The sequence below is a fragment of the Mizuhopecten yessoensis genome, unplaced genomic scaffold, assembly GCF_002113885.1.
Source record: "Mizuhopecten yessoensis strain PY_sf001 unplaced genomic scaffold, ASM211388v2 scaffold2317, whole genome shotgun sequence".
NCBI classification, from domain to species: domain Eukaryota; kingdom Metazoa; phylum Mollusca; class Bivalvia; order Pectinida; family Pectinidae; genus Mizuhopecten; species Mizuhopecten yessoensis.
This window is the reverse complement of record NW_018404486.1, coordinates 143,559-170,694: the sequence shown is the minus strand read 5'-3', so window position 1 is coordinate 170,694 and position 27,136 is coordinate 143,559. Positions and strand designations below refer to the sequence as shown.

Here is a 27,136-nt window from a genome sequence, read left to right as displayed (position 1 = left end):
TCTGGAATGCCATCCCACAAGCATTCTTGAACCGTCTGATAGGCTCCATGCGTCGACGTTGCCAGGCTTGCATTCAGGCAAACGGTGGACATACGAGGTATCAACTTTGTGAACTCAGTACGTTATACACATTTATTTTTATAACACATTTCAGGCATGCACAGTTTCTTTTTTCCGCCAATATATATATAATACACTGTACATAGAACGATTTCATGTTGACTGAAACCATGCCTGGCAACGTCGACGCATGGAGCCTATCAGACGGTCCAAGAATGCTTGTGGGATGGCATTAACTAAGATAATATTTTTTTCGAATGATGGCAGAAGGTCTGAATGGTCAAAATTAGGATATCATAGTATCAACTGAAATCATAGGGTTATAACTGTGTAGTGTTCGATTAAGATAAAATTTGGTAAGATGGAGCACTATAAACTCTATTGGGATTTCTTCTATTTGCAATATTTTGGAGAGCAGGGGAAGTTTTTGTTACTTTTTATGAAAAAATAACGTTATACTTAACAGTCACAATGTACAACTGCGAAAATTTTACTTCTATGTTCTATTAAAAACTTGTAAAAACCCGGTCTGTCATGTACTTATGCACTATTATACTACTGCTGAGAAGTATAAACACGTCAACAATTATTTCTAAGTTGTTTTTCGTATTTGGGTAGAGTTATTGCAATAAGCCACACTTCTTGGAGTAGGGGCAGTATTACTTTTATATGAAACCCCTCCCCGCCCCAATTTGATATTTTGCTTTGTTACACGCTCTGTGATCAGGGGCGTAGCTGGGATATAGATCTCGTGTAGGCACTTGAACATTGACTTGTAAATGTGTTTTTTTTTTAGTTTAATGACCACAATTGTAAAGCTTAAAAAAAGTGATTGATATAAATGACAGTGCGTTTTATAACTAGAAGTACAAATAATACGAAATTTTATGCAAATTTCTAAAAATGAGTGAGTGGTAATGATTTAAATGTGGGGATTTTAGCAGATATTTTCAACTTGTTGCCACTGACAATATTTCATAAAATAATTTTAAAGTAGAGTATAAACACGAATTGCTATCAAACATATTATTGGTGGGAGGATGGTTCTAAAATAAGAGAAAGTCCAACAAAACCAAAGTGAAGTGTGGACTCAAAATCGACCACCATCCCTTCCATTTGTTATGTCACGACCTCGAAATTACAACTTGGATTGTGACAGCTAAACCATTCTAATGACCATAATAAAAAAATGTCGACCTTCATTTCACACAACGAAAAGGATATTTTCCTATTTTATCATGATAGCGAACATAACACTTGTCAATAACCTTCATTAGCTTTTGAAACCCTGTGTTATTAATTTGTCGTCAGCAGTCGACATCTATGATATCATGATGAAGTCATGAATTTATCCAACATATCCGAATGTATTATGACCGATGACCATGAAGAACCAAGAATGTAATTGTAAGGATAAGGACAGTTGATGATCGGAAAATCGAAATCGTCCATTTTGTCGTACAGCCTTGTTGTAATATGTCCCTTTTCATCATGTTATTTGATCGAGTACTGAGGTAGACGAGACTGTTGTGTCCCCAATTTCAGGTTCGGGAGGTTAATCTTGTCATTTATATACAGTACATCGTCGATAAATCTGAAAGCAAAATTGAAGGACTTTGATATTTTTCTTTTCTTTCTGATCGGTTAACAATAAGTTTAGGCTTCGTATGAAAACAAAAACGTCGGCCAGGAGAGAGGCGCAGTTACCATTGGACTGCATACATGTACAGTCTGCACACTGATGGAAAGTCTTAACCTGGAACTCAATCATTCTCACAATTCTTTTCTTTATATATTTATTTAAGCCTTTGTTATGCTTTTCACAAAATATGCTCCAAAATCATATACAGTCATATACTATTATATACATGTACCAATATATTTATATCGCTGTTCGCCCTTCTTTTTGAAAAGAAAACTTTCATAATAAGAGAAAGAAGCCGTTCCTTCTGTTTGGTATGAAGAATTGTAGTGTAAAGGGTCGAGAATGTTCAAGATTGATCAAAAGATGTTTTGAATTCTTCAAATTCCATATTTTATTTGTTCCACTTACCGAGTCACAATACGACCGTGATTCTGATGAAATGGACTAAGAATGGTATCAGAACTTTCCATGGTGGCTTTGCTGAGCGAGAAGATGAGCCCGCGATAAAGTTATTTATAAAGATTCTTGTGAAGTTTCGGAATCCAATGCAAAGGAGGCAGGTCCGTATCCTTATCATTAACGGGTGTTCGAGAAGATTTTAATACAGATGGGTGATTAGCGTCTCTTGAAATTTTGGAAAGTAAAAAGATAGTTACCTAAGCATTCTTAGTTCTAATTTTTGCAAGAAGACAATGTAATAGCGTTTGCAGACAAAGATTAAAAATGTTTAATTCTTTGTCAGCACACACGAATACATGCAGATTGTTTTGTGTGGTTTGCACATCAGCGTCAGGAAATACAGACTTTGTGTTTTGTTTTCCTATTGTAATTCAAACGGCTTATTTCGTTAAGTCGGATTCAGTATATAAACTAATAGTTGCTAGGTAAGTCACCGAGTTAAAGACTGACTTAACTTATCTTAATTACATGTACTTATAAGAAACTATGTACTTAATTACAGGATAGGATGTTTGCATAGGTGGCTGTCGTCCTATCGCGCAGGGGAATGGTCACGCTAGACTACATCCGGCTTATATCCTATCAGGGTATGGTGGGGCGTGGTAATTCAGAATGATGTCTGACTTTGAGTAGCCTCAGAAGACGAGACAGTTTCACTGCAAGAGGGTCCTCTGACTTCGTCTTTTGATGTTCCAAAATTTTGGGACCATTAACTTGTTCGTCGTTGTGGTATTACTATTGTTAAATGTAAGTTTAAAATGTTATATTTTGATTGTAGAAAATAATAAAACGAGATTTACCGTATTACTACTAGAAGTAAAACATCCTGGATATAAATGTAGTATAGTCCTTAATTTTTAAACAAATTAAAAAAAAATGTTTCTTGAATTTATGTGTACAGTAGGCACGTGCCTACTCGAGCCTAAGGCAGCTACGCTAATGGTGATTGGTTATTACTTGTAGCACATATGATCCGAAAAATACTTCGCATCGCTGCGGCCTAGCATGTGGAATGTATGGAAATTATCCCCCGTGCATACTTGCATTACCTTTGGAATATCCAGATTCAATCCCTATCTGAATGTTTTTTTAAGGACGTCAATTTCAAACATTTGTCATCCAGAAGTAGATCATATTGATGATCATTCGAACAGGCTAGTCATACTTGATAAGTGGAGGTATCTTCAAAACAAATTGACGCAAAAATGACAATAATTTTACATCTATCTAGAAAAGACCCTATCCAGTTTAAGGACGGATATTTATTGAACCGAGCTTCCTCACATCGTCCTTGATACTTAGAGAATTGATTTACTTGATAAATATGGTTTTAATGATAATGTACATGTTAATATTTCCCCGGATTGCGATTGAATACCATCTATCCAATTGCTTTAATTCCCAGAGACCCATGTGTCAAGATTTATAGTCTGTGTCCTGACGAAAAGTTCATCCCGCAGTCGCCGATCCGGAGCCCAATCATAGAGTCCCTTCGTTATAATGGACAGAACAGACGAGCTACATATGCGTTGTTAATAAGTAGGAGCACATACAGGGACCGGATCAAAGAGTAAAGGTCTGTGCTAGTTTGAGACGTATTGCTATAAATGCCTATTACACATTTCGGATGCTCGGCCCCTGTGCCAATTAAGATTTGCATGTGCTTATTTTTTTTATTTTTAGATCTTGTGCACAAATGAGATATTTGTTGTCAGTTATAAGGCCTGTTAACAATGATTCACTTGTTCTTTCACAGTCTAAAATGTGTTAAATGTACCACTGGTACATATATATTGATTGACCTTAACACTATTCCGTTGATCAACAATCATAATATCAACGTGCTCTACATCACCCCCAGCAGATGATCTCTAAAATTAGACACCGTATCATGGACAAACATTTAGCCTCCATACATCCGCAAAATATTCTCTATTTATTTGTAGCCAACTCTGTAGTGAAATAAATTGAAATGAACAACATCTTGAAAAATCATAGAATATCTGACAGAAATTAGTTTGAACATTCCAAGTAACGAGACGACATTTACTGAAGTATTTTAATAAATAGCTTTTTGAAACAATTACATTTTAGCGGACTACATCATTTTTCAAATCAAACAGATGCATGCATGATCAATACGGATCAGATCGTGCCCTCAGAATCGTTTACAGCTCCCGTGGAGCAATATTACTTACTATTAATGGTGCTTTGATAATCTGTCGATCACCTGTAGGGCACTGACAGCTTTTACATTGTTGATGTGCTAAATCTTTTATGTCAAACAAGTTATCCTCGGTCGTGGATAAATTGTTTGACATTAAAGATTTAGCACATCAACAATCCTCGGTCGTGGCACCCCTGCAGGTCGGGGGCCGAGAAAAGAATACACATGCTGTTACCCGCAGCATTATATCGTAAGAGGCGACTAATGAGGGAACCTCCTGCAGAGTTGGGGATTTGCTTTTGTGCCCTCTTCATGGGAATATTAAAAAGCTATCAAAATAAATCTGCTGCACCCATTGCAACATTTGGGATCTTTGTCTTTCTTTCTTCTTCTAGCTTCCTTTTATTTCCTAGCGCCTAGCTTGGCAATACCTCACTTCTGGCTTTAATGTTGACCGTTTGCCCATGTGAGGAAGGCAATGGGTTCTGTCCCCAGGCCGGGACATACCAAAGTCCTTAAAAATGGTAGTTGGTATCCCTGCTTAACGTTCAGTATTGAGGGTAATGAAAACAACTGGTTCACCTGTTGTCAGTATTATGTGACCGGGCGTAATGCTATGCTGGGTGCATTTGGCACGGTATTTCAATGAGATAGCACTATAAATTCGGCATCAGATCCGCGCTATTACAAGGAGGGAAGTACACCAACATACCCTGTCTCCACCATACACACACACTTACACAACACACTATGGAGCCACGTCCTTAAATGACATTAGAATAAAAGGACGTTAAACAAAATAAAATCAAAACCAACACCTAACCAAACCCCGGTCGTGGTTCACCGCCGTGTAAAGAACAAGAGATTTGGTCAAAGTGTCGAACAGTAACGAAAAGTTCATTGAAGTGTTTGTCTTTATTTGTAGGAAGTCAAACATCTTCCTTATTTGATCTACTTATGACCATCTTGGGCTCCGTTATTACATGTACGTTGAAATAAGATCCAATCAGTAATGCTGCAGGCCAAAATATTTCTTGTTGCAAATGTGTGGGGTAAACGCCAAATACATATCTAAACAAGCGGAAGAAGAGCTAGGCAGATGTTGCAGTTAAACCGTATTATAATGCTAATAACATACTTCTGAACTGTCTGAAGAAAAACAATTGTTTCGGTAGATTGTTTACTGCATTTTTGTACCCACGATCATTCAGCAGAGATTTAATAGCCATTGTGCTCACACAAAATAATTTACACGTCAAACAAAAAATATCACCAGCACATACATTAATTTCTGAACATTTTATTTACAAAACGATTTGATACAAATTATATTGCTATTACTTACAGCACGTTTGCTTTGTTTATACGCAGATGATTACCCAATACCTTAGGAGTTCATGATAACAAACGGACAATTCATACAACAGAAATGTGTGATGGCCAGTTTTTATCTAGCTTACTCTAAACGTGCGTGTTGTAGCGATAACAATGTATTTGCGATTTTTGTGCTAATTAAAAACGCGTTAATTGAGAGAGCTGCTCATCAAGAAATTATTGTATTCTGGCATGCTATATACAACTATTGATAAAATTAAATACTTGGTCAACGTATGCGCTATATATATTTTAAAACAAGTACGTTCTTAACAAATAACCTTCGAACAGTGCATTCATATCGTCTGGGCAACTCTTCAAACCGGTTTATTTTCAAAGTAGTGTGAACTATGTCGCCATTTCTATTGACGCCTAATCAAAGTAGTGTTCATAATCTTAACCAACAAAAGAAAACTTATTTTCCCACAACCACTGTAGGGTTTTTCACTCCCGACTCATTGGATAAATCTGCAAGGAGTTGGTAAACATTTTTCGTTACCGACTAGTGGGTAACACCCTGGACGTGATTCCATTTGTCTATTTTCTAACTATGATGTCGGGTAACACAGCGAGATGACTTTTCACACGGTAAATTCATAAATCACGCTACGCGACAGAAGTACTCACACAGTCAATTAATAAATTACGCTACGCGACAGACATACTCACGCGGTAAATTCATAAATCACGCTACGCGAGTTGAATTTTTGCACGGTAGATTTAAGATCATAGTACAAGAGATGAATATGCACAAGGTAAATTCACAGATCAAGGTACACGAATCAAAATTCACGAGGTAAAATTATAGATCAGGGTACACAAGATGAATATTCACACGGTAGATTTAAGGGGGTCTTCCCTGAACACCAACTCTGCTTAAAACCACATGTTTACGTAGGTGGCCAGTTGTGATGATAGTGAGTTATAGTCTATTGCAGAAATGGTGTACGGGTAAATTGCACAGGTAAATCAACTTCTGATAACTAATAAGATAATTAATAACTGCTCATAATTGTAAAATAATAATTAATTCTAGAGTTCCGATCCCAAGCTGTTAAATGGGTAATGTATAAAACAGCAGCACAATTTGGAGAATTATCATATTTCGCTTTGTACTTGGAAACATCATCTTCTTTACTCAGTGAAATTTGTGTGAATTCTCTTATAATTATTGTCATCTAACACTTATACTTATTTTCAGATTTGTGTGAACAGTACGCGAGATGAATATTCACACAGTAAGTTTATATATCACGGTACTCGAAATGATTATTCACACGGTAGATTTATAGATCACAGTACGATAACTATTCACACGGTAGATTTATAGATCACGTACGCGAGAGGATTATTCACACGGTAGATATTCACACAATAAGTTTATATAAAGATCACAGTACGGGGGATAAATATTTACACGGTCTATTTATAGTTCACAGTGCGGGGGATAAATATTCACACGGTCTATTTATAGTTCACAGTGCGGGGGATACATATTCACACGGTCTATTCATAGTAAACAGTGCGGGGGATAAATATTCACACGGTCTATTTATAGTTCACAGTGCGGGGGATAAATATTCACACAGTAGATTTATAGATCACTTTACTCGATATGAGTATTTACGCAATTCCTCATATCATGCTACACATGGCACCGGACATCACAATTTAGCTTTATAAATACATACTGTATGTAATTTTTATGGTATGCTATTTTACAGTCTTTCACACAGATGCCAGTGATACGCTTGTTTTCTCTAGTACAGCATAACGTCCCAGAAGTAATGGCGAGAACTGAAAAGATGTTGTTTTGACGACAGAGAAATAGCGTCAATTAGATGACGTTTGGACAAATATCGTTATGGTGGTGATGAAACTGATGAGTATAAAGAAGATCAGGAAGATCCTGTCCACGACTTGGCCTAAAAGCTGCCACTCAGCCACATTTTCCTCCCATTTGCTGTGATCTCGCATGAACCGCTCAATCTTCGACAGCGAGTCCAACTGCTTTCTCAGTATGTGAATAAACTCACTAGCATTCAGAATGGAATCGGAGTCAGTAGATATTGAGTTTTTATTATTTTCATACATAGTAGTGTCATCCGACTTCTTTCTATTTTGTTTTACATTCTCAAGGCCATTAGTCTTCCTTTCGAAATCGAAGGCTTGGACTTCAATTATCTTTGGCTGCAAAACAAATAAAACACTTTGTTGTCAAAATTCTCGAAAACGTCTTATCAAATATTATTTAAAATTTAAAGATAATCTTTCAATACATATTATTGGTAAAATGCGTTATCAAATCGTTGCAATATATGATATTATAATTGAACATTCCTAAAACACGTACCGTTGTCGGAGAGGGCGAGACGGATGCATTGGACTTCTGGGGTGTTTTGACCCTGACCAATTTCCCAAGAACATCGAAGAATATATGTCGGACGATTTTCGGAATCTCTTTTCCATGATTGCCTTTGTAGTGGAGATTGAGTACAACGACAGTCATCAGACAGGAAACGGATACCAAGAACATGGCACACAGGAAGTAGACACCTGTGTACAGGACAAAATCAATTAGTAAAAATATCAAACAGGAAATAGACACATGTGTACAGGACAAAATCAATAAGTAAAAATAACACACAGGAAATAGACACCTGTGAACAGGACAAAATCAATTAGTAAAAATATCACACATGAAGTAGACACCTATGAACAGGACAAAATCAATTAGTAAAAATATCAAACAGGAAGTAGACACCTGTTTACAGGACAAAATCAATTAGTAAAAATATCACACAGGAAATAGCCCCCTGTGTACAGGATAAAATCAATTAGTAAAAATATCAAACAGGAAATAGACACATGTGTACAGGACAAAATCAATAAGTAAAAATAACACACAGGAAATAGACACCTGTGAACAGGACAAAATCAATTAGTAAAAATATCACACATGAAGTAGACACCTATGAACAGGACAAAATCAATTAGTAAAAATATCACACATGAAGTAGACACCTATGAACAGGACAAAATCAATTAGTAAAAATATCACACATGAAGTAGACACCTATGAACAGGACAAAATCAATTAGTAAAAATATCAAACAGGAAGTAGACACATGTGAACAAGACAAAATCAATTAGTAAATATATCACACAGGAAGTAAACACCTGTGTACAGGACAAACAATTGGTAAAAATATCACACAGGAAGTAGACACATGTGTACAGGACAAAATTATTTATCAAAAATGTCACACAGGAAATAGACACATGTGTATAGGACAAAATTGTGTAGTTATAGCACAACACAGGAAGAAAATTCATATATACAGGACATAGGAAAAATATACATAAATAAGGGACTACACGTGACCTGTAATTTAGTTTTGACCTAGATACTAGACGTCTTACATACATTCTGCACACAGATCCGCATGCAGTTGAAACAAAACACCAACAGATTTAGCAGCAGAGCTTCTCTGTAGAGAAGGGTATTACCTATATAAGGGAAAGATTCCGATGAAGGCGGTAACGTCTCAGATACGACGAGAAGGAAAACAGCAAGAGACAGGAGGACTGTGATTTCCAGGGAAACTTTCTCTCCAGAGTCCGGGGGGAGCAGAAAACCTAAACATGCCACTGATGTTATTAGCATACACGGAAACATCAAGTTCAGCAAGTAAAACAGCGGCTTCCTGTCCAGGACAATGCGAAACGTCACATCCGGGTAGGGTTCCGGGCAGCATCCATAGTAGATCACGTGACGAACAATATTGATTGCCTTCACATCCCATTCAACGTTGCTCACAAATGACGTCAGATCTCCCGATACTGATCGGTTCGTGATGTTGAGCTGTAACCCATGATACGCCCAGGAACCAAATGTAAGTGAGCATGTCTGAGTATCGAAAGGAAAGTAGGTGACATCAACCTGACAAAGACTGGTGATGACGGTTGGGAAGTTGTACGCCATTGAGCCAGACGATCCGATGCTAAGTCTGTAATCCTTCACTCCTTCGACAGTACTTCCGGCACTAGAAAGACAAAAACTGTCTCGTACAAAACTTCACGACATCGACCTTAGTGTCGACAAGGTGAACACGTGTTTGTCATTGATTTAACTATCACTAGGGAGACACATAAAATACAGAGTCAATCCTTTTATATTGAAATTGTTTGTTCTTATTATATATATATCAGCTTGCGAAATAAACTAAGTCTAGGAGTAAACGTTGGTGAGAACACAGTCATCCTGAAAGTATGCCCAATGAGGAATGTTTTCAGAGTATATAACTTACTTGTCATACAAGGTAATATCAGGAATCCAAACTTTGGTGACTGGGACGATGAGGTTGTCAATGGAATCAAATTCCGAAGCATTCCACATCAGATTACAGTCTTCCCAACTCTAAAATTCAAAAACACTTAATTCCTTTAAAAGCATAAAATGGGCAACTCATGATTTTTTTGATTTTTTTTAGTCTTGAATACAAGAGCACAGAAGCCTTAACACACAACCAAGCCCATATGGATATTATCCCCGGTCCGAGGCAGATTGAAGTGAACGCCAGTGATCACATGTTCAATAATCTTTTCACAAGTGCCTCATCACGCCTTGATTTAGGTAGTGTTATATCATCATTGTCATTTTTAGCGATATTTTAATGGACTCGTTATCGAAAAAATAATACTATCATGCTTAACACATGCTTTTTTGAAAAGTGAGTATTCACTACTTACCCATCTCAACCATGCATTTATCTGCAGAAGTTGTTTTGGTTCATTCTGAAGAATGAAAGCAATATATATTTACTTAAAGATCAATTTTTTAATGAAAACAATAACATAGTTGAACAAAAACTACTATAATGTTCAGCTCGTAGTTATAGAATGGCGCTCGATAAAGAACGCTAACACGTCGCTATATCAACTGCTTAATTTTGGGATAGATAAAATCTGTATATGTTAGAAAATCTAGTTTGCAATGTAAACCATCGCTATATACAGCGAATGTTTGCGTAGCAAAAGTTTTGGCGTCATGAAACAGCTTGGTGCTATGTAGAGGGAACTATATACTGAAAGAAAGGAAAAGCATCGTAAGTGAGGTTGCAAATACAACGAGTGGCGTTATATTGAGGATAAACTGCAACTTACATCAAAGTCTCGATGATTAATTTGTGTTCTTAGAGACTTACTTGGGTTGGTTTGTTTTTTGCTGTGATTTATTGTCACATTTCATGTTGTTTTAAGAGTTGAAATGGAAGAAAATTAATAGCAAATATACTTATATGAGAAAAGCGTAATTATATTTTAGCGCCCCGGGAATAGAGGCATGCTGTTTCTGTCAAAATTCAATTCAAATACGAAAAATTAACATATGATCAATGTACTTTTATTAGCTTGCAATTGATTTGTTCGAAAACTCTTTGACAATATAAACTTTTCTTCGCGGCTTTAAACCAAGTTTTATTTTATTAGTTTACCTTTTTGGTTTTAAGATTTAAAATGTTTGTACATTGGATGATAACAGTGTCCTTATCTGCTATATAACAATTACCAGAATCCGTTTGATGAATACAAAACTTAAATATCGAACATTAGTACAGAATTATTGAATTTTGTAACGTTTGGCATGTCCTACTCAGCCATTTTTGTTCGGGTTTTCTTCAATTAAGTTTCAAAGTCTAATCACCTATTGTGTATACACGGGAACAACCACACTACCCTCTTACTAATGTTACATACCAACTCGATAATCTGTCGGAGAGCCAATCCAATTCGTACTTCGATCGGTTTGTTACCGTCACAAACCGGTCTGATGTCATCGTGATAGTTGGCAAAGAGGTGGGTCATAAGGGCACTGACGTTAACCTTCCCGGCAACACCTGCGGGTTCATCAAATAGAACGTTATTCTCAATGGTGGTGAGTTGTTGTATTAATCAATAGGTCATTCATCACAGCCTCATGCATCATTTGTCATGATTGTTTACCATCTCCGATACATAGTGGCGACCACATGTACAAGAAAAGTAAATATAGTAATTAAATATAATTCAATGCTTTTCGATAGTTATATATGAATATTTGATGACGCTAATATTTTGGACGATAATTTATAGGGAACCACGCTAAGGTAATATTTACTTGCCGAATACGAATGTTTACCCGGTAACGGTGGGTAAATATCGGTTTAATACAATCGATTTACTTCACATAACTGTCATTGATATCCTGTTTAAAACCTGTCTAGGTCATTGACTGTATACTCATATGTAACTCAAAAGCTATTATATACAATCCTCTAACTTACATCTACGTTATAACGATAATGCTAAATAAGATTGCCTTTTTTGTCTGTACACATCTCTTAACAATTACATAACACACAAACCAAGAAAAGGATCAATCGCCCATACATGTACAGGTATCACTAAAGTACATAATAATCATTATTTACCACAAACTCATTCACCAAAAAATGCACGTATCAATACTTAGTTAGAGCAATCATTTACTATGATATGGTCTTTTTAATGTTTTTAATATCTTCTTCCATAGTCACATAATTTTACTTTAGTTTATGCAGAGTAAACTTACTGTGTTATAATGCTATACCAGTTCTGGTATCGCCTTTACCCGATAATTTTTAATTGTTTTGCTTTTCACGTCACAGTTACTACAAGGTATATAGGGTAGATAATTCACTGATCAGCTTGTCACTTGAACAAGTCGTTGGATTTGAACTAATGGCGATTATTAAATCATAGAAGGATGGGTCGCACACTATGCCTTCATACCTAGGATATGTGTTTGGTAAGGTAGCTGTAACCTACTTTATATGCATAAAATAATAAATAATATATGCAACAAATTTGTACTAACATATCACCCAGTTATCAAATATATTAATACCTTAAACAAATGTATCAGTGATTTCAGACCTCGTTGTCACTACCCTTGTGGTCCCTTTGAGGACGTGACATTACTAGATTTTTACTTAGAGATTTGTATGACGGGTGTCTTTAATGCTGCAGTAGACTTATTGACTCCCGGCTCTTTTCAACAATTTTCAAGTAAATCTTTCGTTTATTCATATCTTGCTCTAGTTTAATCGATTTCGAATTTGAAAAATGGTTTCGTTCACTCTTCGCCATTTTATTGTTATTTGAAGAAATGAACACTTCTCATTGGTATATTTTTATATTACCTATTAAAACAACAGAACCTCGTTCGGACCTTTGATATTATCATGTAATACAAATAACAATACTGACATTTAATTTAAATGACCATAAATACATTTAACTAGAATTGAATGTTGAGCTTAAATTAACATCTCAATGTTTCATAGTTAAAATGTACCTCGAAGCCATTTTTTTTACCGGAAAGAGTGACACATAATTTAGCAAAAAAATCAATTAATGTCTATTTCATGAAATTCATTTATTTTCATGTATTTAGAGTTAAATATAACCTTTGTGCTGCTTCGTGTAAAACAATCTCCATTTAACCTACAAACCGCTAACTGAACAAATACGTTTGGGATGCAGAGATGTCATTGATCGATGTGCTATAGACACCTCACAAACGTAATGCAATGCTATAACTATAACGTCTAGTGTATCCGGTAAGCACCAGTGTTTCATTTCCTCGTCACTCGTGGGAAATAATTACCATCAAAGCACACAAGGGGAAAAGCAAACTAAACCTTGTGATAATTGAACACTCGTGAATGAGGGTTACTCCAGAGTAAATTAAAAAAAACATCCAATCGTGATTGCTCAATGTTAAGCAACTTAATATGTCGTGCGGTACTTCACTTAGGAGGAAGTGATCTGCTATACAAATTATGCACAATAGGACCACTGGGAGCAATGTTCTAAGGTTTTCCAGATTGCCATTTCTTCATGAACAAATCATTCATCACGATCACCGTTAAATATAAATGTAGTTTTATCAATACAGAAATTGATTTGCACCGAAATAAGTCCATATTCATGACAACGTTACTCACCAAAACGTCAATAAGTAGTATTTCCACCTTTATAAGACGCAATGCACTAAGTAGATAACGAGTCAATGTTACATGTCCTGGTTTTCATGATCGGGTGACTTCCATACACATAACTGTTATTATTTTTTTGAGGACGAAACTACGCTCTCTTATACTTTTAAAGTTCTTCTTACTTACATACTTACAAACCCGAAGAAAATGTTTAGAAATACGCTCTCTTATACTCATTATTTTACAACATAACATATGCTTATTAAAACTTTTAACGGTGGTGCTTATTTTGTCATAAAGTAATATAAGCTCTTTTTCAAATAAGCCATTCCGGGTTGTATATTTTTCATCGCTCAGACCCTATTTGCTCTTAAGGTTGGTTACAGTTAACCTGTGGTTAGGAAAAACTAGTTATATGAATTCAACAAAATTATAAACATTTTATATCCTTTCACTGCTATCTTTTGGTGTTTTGTTTAAGAACAAACACGATTGATATGTTTGAGGATTTAGTTGCTTTGAAAGCATTCGTTTAACCACTGGCTAAAACTTAAAACCAACCTGAGAGCAGTTAGGTCCAGAAAGACTGAAAGTAAATGAGGTTGAAAAATGGTTTAGGAATAACCATATCCCGACATGCTGTGTTATATATAGAAAGTCTTATGACTAATGATAAAATAAATCCTGTTGAGAGATGATATTATCAAGGATAATGTAGGATCTTCAAATAATAGATTCGGTCTCCAAAACAAACGCATGAATATGGATTAAAATCTTTTTCAAACGTATGATTTGACGTTTTTGGAAAACATGACGTAACAATACAATTGACGCTCCTGGCTAACTTACAGTGTATTTCAAGATACAGGTAATTGCTACATTTCAACTCCCAAGGGAACACTTGTTTCAAGTAGCGGCCATTTCTTGAACGATGACTTTGTTAAATGTTTGCTTTCCAAAGCTATCCGGTGCTTGTGACTTTAACATTTTGACTTTGGCGATGCCGAACGCACGTTCGATTTTATCTCTCATCAGGCTTTTTTTTTTAATTTGGTCATTTTCCTATACGTGTTTAAACAATCGCATTTGCATCTCATAGCTCAAAACGGCATCCGAGTGCTCCAATTCTGATTCATTAATATAATCTTGAATTAGCTAACCGACTCTTTCTTAAGGATCCCTTTCTCACTGCACTGTGGGTTTTTTCCTATATGCAGTAACCTCCCCTGAACTTCCGTTTGGGTGTAACATTAACACGTTTGGACCAGGAGCTCAGTCACTTAGAGCGATACTACAATATACTAAAGTCCATGGTTCGAATCCTGGCCTAGCCCCGCTGAATATTTACACTAAAACATTTCATCTTTATTATTTTTCATAAACGTCTCGCAAGGTACGATTTTCTTTTCAGAAATGTTGAGAAATCATGTTGCAAAACAGTTACCAATATTTAGATATATTATTTAGCAGTGGTACGGGGGTCCTTAAACAAAGCGGTTAAACAGCAATAGAAGGTACGGGTGCAGTTTTAACTTCTGTATTGATTTGTGTTCTTTCACATGAATGAGCTGAAAACACGACTTACGGCTGTTACCTACAGTATTGTGGGTTTTGTGTTTGGCCGTCCACGACATAAACAGACGTGATTTAATATTAACGACTAAACGAGAAAAAATGCTACTAATTATGCATTTCCAGGTATTATATTAGTATATATTCTTGAAGCCTTACGTCTGTGGATGAAATCTGCGATAAATCATAAAGAATTCCGAAAATCGCAAATAAATAACCCATAAATCGGAAACGGAGATCAGGCATGAGTAAGAATGCACCTTACGTATATATAAAAATAGTGGAGGACGTGTTATTCCATCTTTCCGGCGATAAATGTGGTTTTTGCAGCGACAGAATTAACACTTAATTTAATGGGTCCATTTGTAGAGCCTTCTGCCCTGTCTATTTTTATATATATCTGTTGAGGGTGTTGATATTGACGTTTTAAACGTTTAATACTACTCCTACACATCAGCAGATGTACAAACATGCGTAGTGGTACTGACTTCAATAGATCTAAAACTAGATGTCCCAGGGCGAGTCTCCTAAAACACGTGACACCCGCTATGATGTCAAATCCATGTTGGCACAGTTGTAACAATCTAAAACACGGTGAACACAACCTTAATCGTGACATTTACATTTCTAGGATGGCGACTATAACATTTCTATAAAAGTATGTTAACACTATTCAGAAATGATTGATGTGAATGCACGTCATCTCTTAAAATATAAAACCGAAATTCACTTAAGAAAAATAGCCAATTAAGTCGATATGGGTTCAAGTGAATAACAATTTAATTGAAATCAACATGCGAAAGCACCAAACTGACATTTCATCTTTTATATCAATGTATAAAGACTTTGATTTCGACTTAGGGTGTATTTTCACATTCAGTAAATGAGGAGCATTACATTAAAAATCAGGGTCTTGATACGTTACAATTCCATGTCTTATCCAGGAGAATAATTAAAAAATGTTCTGAAAAATATTCCCTGCTGCGCTCCAAATAACTGTTTAGCCCTAAAGGGATCTGGCGCTCTGTCATCGAAATCAACATGAAATGATTGCAATGAAAAACCAGCCGTGATAGTTAATTTAGGGTGATTTATAATTTAAATTGTTGGTCAGATATGGTTAAGTCACATGCACATGTAACATAACAGTCACAAATGCATTTAGATATAAGGTACACTTATTGTTTTACTAAAACGATGCTAATTAAAAAGGTGTGACGTATTGGTTATGGTTTGTCTGATCGTTAGTGTGGATCAATAGCATGAGAGGCAAAAAAGAAACATCCTAATTATTACGAAAAAAACCTATAAAACATTGCAGTTTTTGTTGAGTTATTTTGAGACCTCATGAAGTTCTCGGATGGCAAAACCCCATACTGGTTTGAGGGAAGAAAAGGCGCGCTGTATCCCATGCATGTTTTCGTAAAAGGCGATTAACGTTTACCTACTGGAGAATCGAGGTTTTTCATTCTTGTCTTCTACTAAGGGGATATTGAGAAAAAACCCGATTCTCTGCCCCCATTGGAACGTTGGGTGCTGTTATTTTCTTTTCCATCCTACCTACTGTTTTTCCCGGTGATGCCTTCCAAGGCAATCGTCTTCATATGAACACAGCTATTGTGATGATGCTATGCTCCCAAACAAACAAAACTGAATTTCGCTTCGGATTGCAAACTGATTATATCTTATAAGGTCTCAATGAATCAAAAATTATATTCTTAACTTCGCATGAAACTTTACATCAAATGTTTAATATTTTCATCCATTCTTTAAATCGAAAACAAAAAGTATAGTTTTCAAAACAATACTCATATGATTATATAAATAATAGCTTGACAATTTTATATAACATATCAATAAGCTTATTTGCAAAGTAAAGTGTTCTCACCATCCGTTATATTTTACAAGAAACTATACAACAATACCCTTGTGAAAGAAGCAATTATCGTTTCCCGAACAAATATGTATTTAAGAATGTATCGACCAGACAATCGATGCTAGACAATGATCTGAATATCGAATACTTCTGACAACGGTAAGCATCTTTCAGCGACTCCTCTTTGATGTTCTTTCAAGAGAAACAAATATCATTATCACTGATATGCTAAAACCTGATATTTATAACGAATGATTTATACAACATTTTCAAACATCTATTGTAACAAGAAATTTGAAGATTTTTTTACTATTTGCAATAGGCATCGTGGCATTTGTGCTTAAACATATTTACTGTAAGGTAGTGATATGAAATGATACAGAATAAATCATAACAACACGCTGGACATTTCAAATACTCTCATTATGTTAACAAAGATATATTGAAAAGATATTAAGTCTTATAAACGAAAGATACATTAAAAAATATGTCACATAATTACTTCAATTTCTGATTTCATTACTTTTTCAATAAGTACTGCTAGATTTAGAAAACGAAAGATTTGTTAAACACAGAAATAATTCTACCTTTTTTATCCTTTTAATCGAAAATAATATTCTTTATATAAAACATCTGAATCTAATAACAGAGATATAACGTCTTCGATACATTAATACGAAGAATATTAAACTTTACCATCTCGCCAAAATTTCAGACACAACCTAACACGGAACAAGAAATGGTCATTGCTCCTTGCACAAACTCAAAGTAACTTAAAAGTATTTAATTAGTGTACTCCTATTTCCGTGAGTCGGTGATACTTTCAATTAGTACGCGCCATGATTATCGCTGTAATAACATGACTGTATACAGAGAGCTAGTATTTAGGACGCAGAGTGCTCAAATTTGATAACATATAAAATATGAAAACCGCTAAAATATTTACGTTTGCTCAATACCATTTAACAATCACGAAAATAAGTATTTCCACCAGTAACTGTATATTAGTCAAGATTTGATCGCAACAAAAGTCTGTAATCATTAAAGTATACGAAATGGGTGATATAGAAAACTCGATAATACATTTTGGTGTTAGATAATGGTATTTTCCTTTAAATAACGATTAAGACATATGCGAAATGTTCAGATATATTCACAAACGTATCGATTGCTCTATAAAAATATTGATAAACAAGTAGCTAAGCGCACAGATGTTTTCAATGATACAACCCTGCAACACACATCTTTACAAGGAAAATAATTGTTTATACAGATTTATTGGTTGTGTAGCTTAACGAATCAACAAAAATGGTGTTGGCTGGAGCATAAAGATTCAAAATCATGTCTTGTGATATCTGTTAGGAAAATTTGGGTTTTTTATGATGAAGTTGTACTTCGATTTTGTTCTGGAGTTTTGTATGAAGAGACGTTCTGCAGAAAGTCCACAAAGAAGTCTCTTTTCACAGGTTGTCTCTTAATACAGGTCCAATGAACACGAACTTAACTGGTATAGTCTTAAAAATAGTTTCGGAACATAGATGGTCCCTTGTTAGAGGTGGTCTCTTAGCCAGGTCTAGCTGTATTGCACAATGTTTCCAAACTTTTTAACGCTAATTGAATGATTATAGGAATTGTTTTGTTATTTTCATATTCTTGCAGATATAGATACACGAGATAAAAAATTGAGCCAATTCTTCTGATCTTTAAACGTCGGACATATGTTGACTAATGGAACTTTCTCTCGAACAGACATTTTCACTTTTTCATCAAACGGCTGCAAACTGATACTACATATTCTTACAGAAGAAACCCATTACCGTCTTTTAAACACTAATTGCAGCACTGAGTAATAGACAAAAAGTTTTCTTTCCAAATGGACAACAGTGTATGAAAGCGAGATGACGTAATAATATAATCTTTTTTGTGATTATTAGTGATCCTTTTTGATGTAACATACCGCAAAACAGTAAGTTTGTATACGTATCCAGTAATTACGACTACATCACATTATATAGGTATCAGATAATGATATATCCATGTAGATAACACTACGATTATATAAGTATCCAGTCGTTAAAAAAGCATAGCGAGAACAGTAGAGTTATAAAGGTACCAAGTATGTATTTGACCATAGTGACAACACTACAGTCATATAGGTATCCGGTGTTTATTTGACCATAGTGACAAATGTACGGTTATATAGGTATCCGGTGTTTACTTGACCATAGTGACAAAAATACAGCTATATAGGTATCCGGTGTTTATTTGACCATAGTGACAACAGTACAGTTATATAGGTATCCAGCGTTTATTTAACCATAGTGACAAATGTACGGTAACATAAGCATCCGGTGTATATTTGACCATAGTGACAACAGAACAGTTATTGAAGTATCCAATGTTTATATGACCATTGTGACAACAGTACAGACATATGTGTATCCAGTGTTTATTTGACCATAGTGAGAAATGTTCGGTTATATAAGTATCCAGTGTTTATTTGACCATAGTGACAACAGTACAGTTATATAGGTATCATGTGTTTATTTGATCATAGAGATAACAGTACAGTTATATAGGTATCCAGTATTTATTTGACCATAGTGTCAACAGTACAGATGTATAGGTATCCAGTATTTATTTGGTCAAAGTGAGAAATGTTCAGTTATAAAGGTATCCAGTGTTTATTTGACCATAGTGACAAGAGTACAGTTATAGAGGTATCCAGTGTTTATTTGACCATAGTGACAACAGTACAGTTATATCGGTATCCAGTGCTTATTTGACCATATTGACAACAGTACAGTTATTGAAGTATCCAATGTTTATTTAACCATTGTGACAACAGTACAGACATATGTGTATCCAGTATTTATTTGGTCATAGTGAGAAATGTTCGGTTACATAAGTATCCAGTGTTTATTTGACCATAGTGAGAAATGTTCGGTTATATAGGTATCCAGTGCTTATTTGACCATAGTGACAACAGTACAGTTATTGAGGTATCAAATGTTTATTTGGTAATAGTGAGAAATGTTCGGTTATATAGGTATCCAGTGCTTATTTGACCATAGTGACAACAGTACAGTTGTTGAGGTATTCAATGCTTATTTAGTCATAGTGAGAAATGTTCGGTTATATAGGTATCCAGTGTTTATTTGACCATAGTGACAAATGTACGGTTATATAGGTATCCAGTGTTTATTTGACCATAGTGACAAATGTACGGTTATATAGGTATCCAGTGTGTATTTGACCATGGTGACAGATGTACGGTTACAAGGTTACCAGTGCTTATTTGACCAAAGTGACAACAGTACAGTTATTGAAGTATCCAATGTTTATTTAACCATTGTGGCAACAGTACAGACATATATGTATCCAGTATTTATTTGGTCATAGTGAGAAATGTTCGGTTATATAAGTATCCAGTGTGTATTTGACCATAGTGAGAAATGTTCGGTTATATAGGTATCCAGTATTTATTATTTATTCTATAGCGACAACAGAAAATATTTCAAAAAGAGATATGATGTTACTATATTTTACTGTTAGATTTGCATTTTCACATACTTACTGTATAACACGAAATTCCCGTGAGTAATTTGTTTTTTGGTACAGCCCTTTTGAGGATACTCAATATAAACAAACAGTAGTTAAGTATATCAAGTAAATTCGTTATGTTTGTCTCCGTTGTTTCATAGCAGCCACAAAAGCCGCGAATCTTAATAAACAGCGAAATTTCATCACAAACAGTATCAATGATCATCTGATCAATATAATTCACACATTTCTGAAATTGATTTTTAATCGATTTAAAACATTTGCTGCCTATTTCTATATGCACAAGAAAAAGCACCAACACAATGTAGATGCCACAGCAGAGTTTACACAGGGGACAGTTGACATGTCACTTGCTTTCGGGGAATGGGCCTGTTGTCTCACTCCTGATATCCTATGCATTTCTTTAATTAAGTTGAACGTCGAGACAAATATTTGTTTTAGCTTAGATAAATATTGTATTGTAGCTCTCAACCGAGTATAATATCCCAATCGATATCGGTTTTATATGATTAAACATAAAAAAAATATTGTTCTATTCCAGATATTTTACGTTTTGTAGGAAAGTTATTTGTTTTTAATTAACCTATTTAATCGTTGCATTTTGACTGCCATATACCCAGAGCAATGTGTCACATATGTTATGGGATAACTTGTTTTCATGACCGAATATATACTTCTGTCATAAGTGTGAAATAGATACATTAAGATGTTTTTAGTGAAATGTGTGCCATTTCTGGCATCATGAAAACGATATTACTCCGTCAGCATTTGTCAAAAATAACGCTGGACGCCATGCTTTCCGCGTAAAATACACCCATACATTCGTTCGCTTGCTCGCTGATTTTGGATATTCAGATACTTAAATGTTCAGGATTTTTTTTAAGAGCTAAGGTTGTGAAATAGACATGTAATTTTACTCTCATCTCAACATAGTTTAAACAAATATCGTCATTTTCCGATTTTACATAGTCGATGTTAACCTAATCAAATGTAAAATTTCGCATGTTAGTACTTGTGTCTTTCTTTTTTTTACAATACACGTTATTCTTTTGACACCCAAGCTAACAGTACTTATACACAGTTGAAAACAACTCTTTTGTTTCGTTCCATAGGTTGATGTTAACGGTTAATTCATGGATTTCCCCCAATGATGGAATATATCGCTTAAACTGTATGATTATGTAGGAATTCAAAATATTAATTTAAAGATGATGAATCGGAGAGAAAGTTATTAAAATTTACTTCTTAATAATGTTTAATTACATAACCAAACCTTTTGTATTAATGTTTAGTTTCACGTTAAATTTAGTTACGCATTAACAGTGTATTTGACCACCAGGCGACTGCTGATTCTTACAAATCTTAAGGTATACATGTTGAAGGAATAGCAATATTTTGTTCTTCAAAAATTAGTACAAAAAGACTTGTTAATTAATCCATAAAAAATCATGTACGGTTATCATACTATTACAACGGTTTTCATGAGAATATATTGGCCATTTAAAATTGAAAAGTGTCCCAATGAACAAGCTGTTACACAACGTAGCCAGTACTCGAAACGAGGACTGCTGGGGTTATCGAGGATTGTCGCTATATCGTTACAGGTAAAATGTTTGTATAAATTATTTAAAATTAACTTTTTATCACATAATCATACATCATAAGTAAGGAATTAAATCATGAGGAATTATTATAAATCATAAGAAAGAAATTAAACCAAAACCAAGGAAAAAGCGAAAAGATACCGTACCAGAATACAAACAAATCTCAATTGTATTTCAGGAACATTATCGATACAACCATTTTTGATTATCTACATCTATATTTTTACATACAATAATTTTTTAATTACTAACCTTGGAATAGAAGACAAGACAGCAAACCAAACGTGTAGATCGAATCCATGGTCCGTCTATTTGTTAGTACTTGAACGTTGCGGAAATCACAAGTACATTTGTATCGCTGTAAACACCGTGTCGTCTGCCCACCTGAACGCAGTCTAACCTGATGTTGTGACGAGGCTGCCTGTGTATAGATTAATTGTCATACAGCGCCTGTTGAATTGATAATTCGCTAACTATAGGAAAGGGACCTACCACGGTAAATCACCATCATATCCATCAATTCCATTATCAATTGGGATCTACTCGGCGATGATTAATACGTAAAATCATAGCTGGATATCTTAAATGATCAAATAGGTAAAACCTCCCCTGAACATATGACGGGGCACTATCAACTCACCCGTGTTATCTGTAGTGGCAGCTGGAAAGTAGTAACTAGTAGGGTTCTTGAATAAATAAGTAATTCAATAGGCAACAACTGAAGAGTTGTTAATAGGAAATGACTTTTTCTAGATCGATGAAAAATATTGATATTCAAATAATTGTTACTGTATTATACATAATATCACTGAGAAGTATGCTTAACGAATAAATTTGGAAATAGATACTTTTTGTAGAGTTTATGAACACTACACAATCGAATGATGAATAAACGGAAAGGAAAAAAAGGGACAATTATCAAGGCAAACATATGTCACGTACAACCTGTATTGTGCGATATCAATTAATCGATAGAGGAAGAAGTACCGTAATGTGATAGGCTCACCTGTCTTTCTTAAAGATGAATGCTACGTGTATTTTACGATTTTTGTCTTCTCTGGTAAATTCATTCACTAAGACTTGTACAGTTGATGATTGGTTATATGGGTATCGTTAAATGCAATGAATTGGTCAGACGTTAGATATGTTCAACAGATACATATTTAACAAGCTTTAATTGAAACGGGGATCGTTCCAGAAGTCCCCAAAACTGCCTATGTAGTCTTAACTGATGTATCGGAAACACCTTGCAATACCATAATACAATTGCATATCAATTTAGAGCAAAATAAGACATAGCGAGAGACTGATGGCATCTCCTTGGCGCACACCCATCTAAACCTTGGCGGCACACTCATCAAAACCTTGGCGCACATCCATCTAAACCTTGGCGCACACCCTTCTAAACCTTGGCGCACACCAACCTAAACCTTGGCGCACACCCATCTAAACCTTGGCGGCACACTCATCTAAACCTTGGCGCACACCCATCTAAACCTTGGCGGAACACTCATCTAAACCTTGCCGCACACCCATCTAAACCTTGGCGCACACCCTTCTAAACCTTGGCGCACACCAATCTAAACCTTGGCGCACACCCATCTAAACCTTGGCGCACACTCATCTAAACCTTGGCGCACACCCATCTAAATCTTGGCGCACACCCATCTAAACCTTGGCGCACACCCATCTAATCCTTGGCGCACACCACTCTAAACCTTGGCGCACACCCATCTACGTGTTAATTGATTGTGGACCACGGCGGCGCCATGTGTGAGGTCCAATCAGAACCTTAAACCGTTACATACACCTATATATGCCAACCAATGGTCATGCTAAGTTTTATAAGTATTCCGCTAATAGATTTTGAGCAAAAATGATAAGAAGAAAAAACCCGATAATAATTAGAAGAAACACGGCGAAGTCAATAAACCCCACTTTGTTCGGGATTTAATAACTAATCAGGTAACTTGAATCATTGAGAAAACAATTACACATGTGTTTGGAAGGTAGATTTAGCGTTTATGAATAATGTTTTTTTTGTTTGTTTACAATTTTACAAAATGATAGAAACATTGCCTTACCTGTAGCACATATAGAGAAAGAGGATGACAAAATTATCATTGCAAATTGAATGGTGATAAAAAATATTATGAATTTATTTTAGTAAGGTCACGAATCATATATTTTGTCACAATCATTGTGAAGTTACTATTTCATAAAACAAGGCAAATTCAGATCAAATGGAAAACGAATATTTGCTGCATACCCTCTGTGTAATTTTGAGTATTTTGTAGGTTCAAAATCATATAAGATTCCTGTATAACCTGTCAAAAGCCTTATCATAATAAATCACATCAACTTTAAAATCTAATCACATTTTGGACGCAGCAATTTGAGATCATATTCCCCGGAACGGTTTACTTAAATCAGCACATTTCCGTTCCCTGTGTTGATTTGATCACCAGTGAGGCTCATCCTTTTCCCTTTAGACATACTCAACTTCAAATATTGATTCGTCCGCCGGATTCAATGTAGACACAAACTCATGTTTATTTCATTAATATACCTAAGGATATTATCGCTCAAACGAAATAGTCATACATCATATATAAACACATATTTGATATCGTGGTTATGAAACAGCTACTTGCTGTCGAAGATCATTAACAAATTAATTTAACAACCCCCTACTCGTGTTCGAATACAGACTTAAATTGGATTGGTTTTGTAACTATATATATTAAAACAAGAAATAATTGCCGCTCTCAAACCACGCATTTGCATGATCTCGATCGAACTAATCGACCGAGAAACTTTCCGAGTGTCATCTCACCACGCCTCTCCGTATCCTGTTGTCATGATTTAGGTAGAAATTGAGAAGGACGGTGCCCACATTGATACTTAGGGAATAATTCCTTCGGTAATGACACATCCCATGATAGTCATACATGATCGTTATTGTAGTGCGTCCCCAATCCTATTTTTCTCGATCAATTTATATAATTTCCTTGCATGATAATAAAATAACGCATGTTTCCATGTTTCTCAATCATTTTCTGTCACGATTCTGTCAACAAATGCAGTCTTTTTAAAAAGAGGGGAAAGCAGCAGACAGCTCTATACGGTCAAAGAGCAAGTGCTTCAAGTTATAGATTTAAAGTTTTTTTCTTCTTTCTAGTTTACACTATTATATAAAACACATGAGCGTAATTGCTAACAAAAGTAGGTACAATCGATCAAGTTGCTTCGCTTAAAGACTAATTACTGTGACGTAAATACACATTTGATTATGTCATGACGGAAGCAAATATATACAAAAGTCAAAGTGAGAATACCGGAGTGTGAATAAAACCATAATCCGAACTCAAAATCGAAACAACTAGGGGTAACTATCAACAAAAGAAGCTCTTACAAAAGGACTAAGACCAGGCGTTCTGCAAGAGCGATCGTCTTCTGCCTCATCAACGACGCCAAACATGTAAATATAGTTCAAAACCAAGTGATGTCATGTACTCAAAGCGGGAACTGGGGAAGTGACAACAAAACAAAAGGGCAGACCGGTAAGAATAAAAATATACTTTAATAACACTCAATGAAATAGCATATTCCCAGTGAGACCATGGTGGCGACCAAAACTTACCGATTGTCTTCATCTTCTGTAAAATCCAGGAACGGAAAGAAAGACGTGTATAAATCAAATGTATTATTATTCATAGACTGGCTAATCTCCCATAACAAGTCGAAATACAAAGCATATACTACAACGAACCAGTTTTTAAAATTATCAAGAAACAAGACTTTGTTTAAGAAGACAAAAACATTTATGTTTTTGTTTTGCACGGGTTCAGGATGTTTTTTGCTTTTATTTTGATCTTTCAATTTTGTTTGTTATATTTTTATGGAGTATCACGGAATTCGGAATTTACCCTCTGTTATAGGACTATCATTGGAAGTGCCTTTTCACATAATCTGCATTATATATATTGAAACTTACTACCAATAATTATTCCACACGGTATATTGGATAAAAGACATTAGTAGCAGTAATCAGTCGCACTTGTACCGTTTTTCGATTTTATCTCAACTTTTCTAACGTAATGACGTAATTCTTTTTACCACAACAATGGTGACCAAAATGGACTATTAGTAACTGATGTTAAGAGCTATGGGCGTGTTATGTAACATTGAAAGTCAATAAATACCCGCGTGCTCTAACAATCAGGTGTACGTGACAAGAAACCATCAAACACGTATCACGAAGATATCTGTCCCCTCAATTCACGTGCATCGATTCCATGCAGCGTTGGCGCAATTTTCGTTATCAAATGTTTAAATAATCAACTTTCTATTCACATCGCCCGCTGTGATATGAGTGAATAAACCGCTTCCACCACCATAGGTGTTTAATTGTCGCAGTTAAAGGCATATTTACGGGTTGCACATGATTAGTTATGTTCGTGTTCATGTACAACACAGATGTTTGGGAGATGCTGGTTTATGTAGAATATGTAGAAGCATTTTAGTTGCTGTCATGTTCTCGTTTGGAAATATCTTATGTCCTTATTCGTTCTCGTTTGGAAATATCTTATGTCCTTGTTCGTTCTCGTTTGGAAATAGCTGATGTCCTTGTTCATTCTCGTTTGGAAATATCGTATGTCCTTGTTCATTCTCGTTTGGAAATATCTTATTTCCTAGTTCATTCTCGTTTGGAAATATCGTATGTCCTAGTTCATTCTCGTTTGGAAATATCTTATGTCCTTGTTCTTTCTCGTTTGGAAATATCTTATGTCCTTG

General features: G+C 35.3%; 1 protein-coding gene across 1 annotated transcript; it reads right to left on the bottom strand.

Annotated features, from left to right (window-relative positions):
* Nucleotides 1–5,630: 5,630 nt before the first annotated feature.
* Nucleotides 5,631–25,995, bottom strand: LOC110445509 (neuronal acetylcholine receptor subunit alpha-9-like). Its single transcript, XM_021490178.1, has 7 exons — nt 25,983–25,995; nt 11,463–11,602; nt 10,458–10,502; nt 10,016–10,125; nt 9,216–9,751; nt 8,059–8,261; nt 5,631–7,895 (listed from the first exon to the last, which is right to left on the bottom strand). The coding sequence occupies exons 1-7, from the start codon at nt 25,993–25,995 to the stop codon at nt 7,539–7,541; spliced, it is 1,404 nt and encodes a 467-aa protein (XP_021345853.1). The 3' UTR covers nt 5,631–7,538.
* Nucleotides 25,996–27,136: the final 1,141 nt, after the last annotated feature.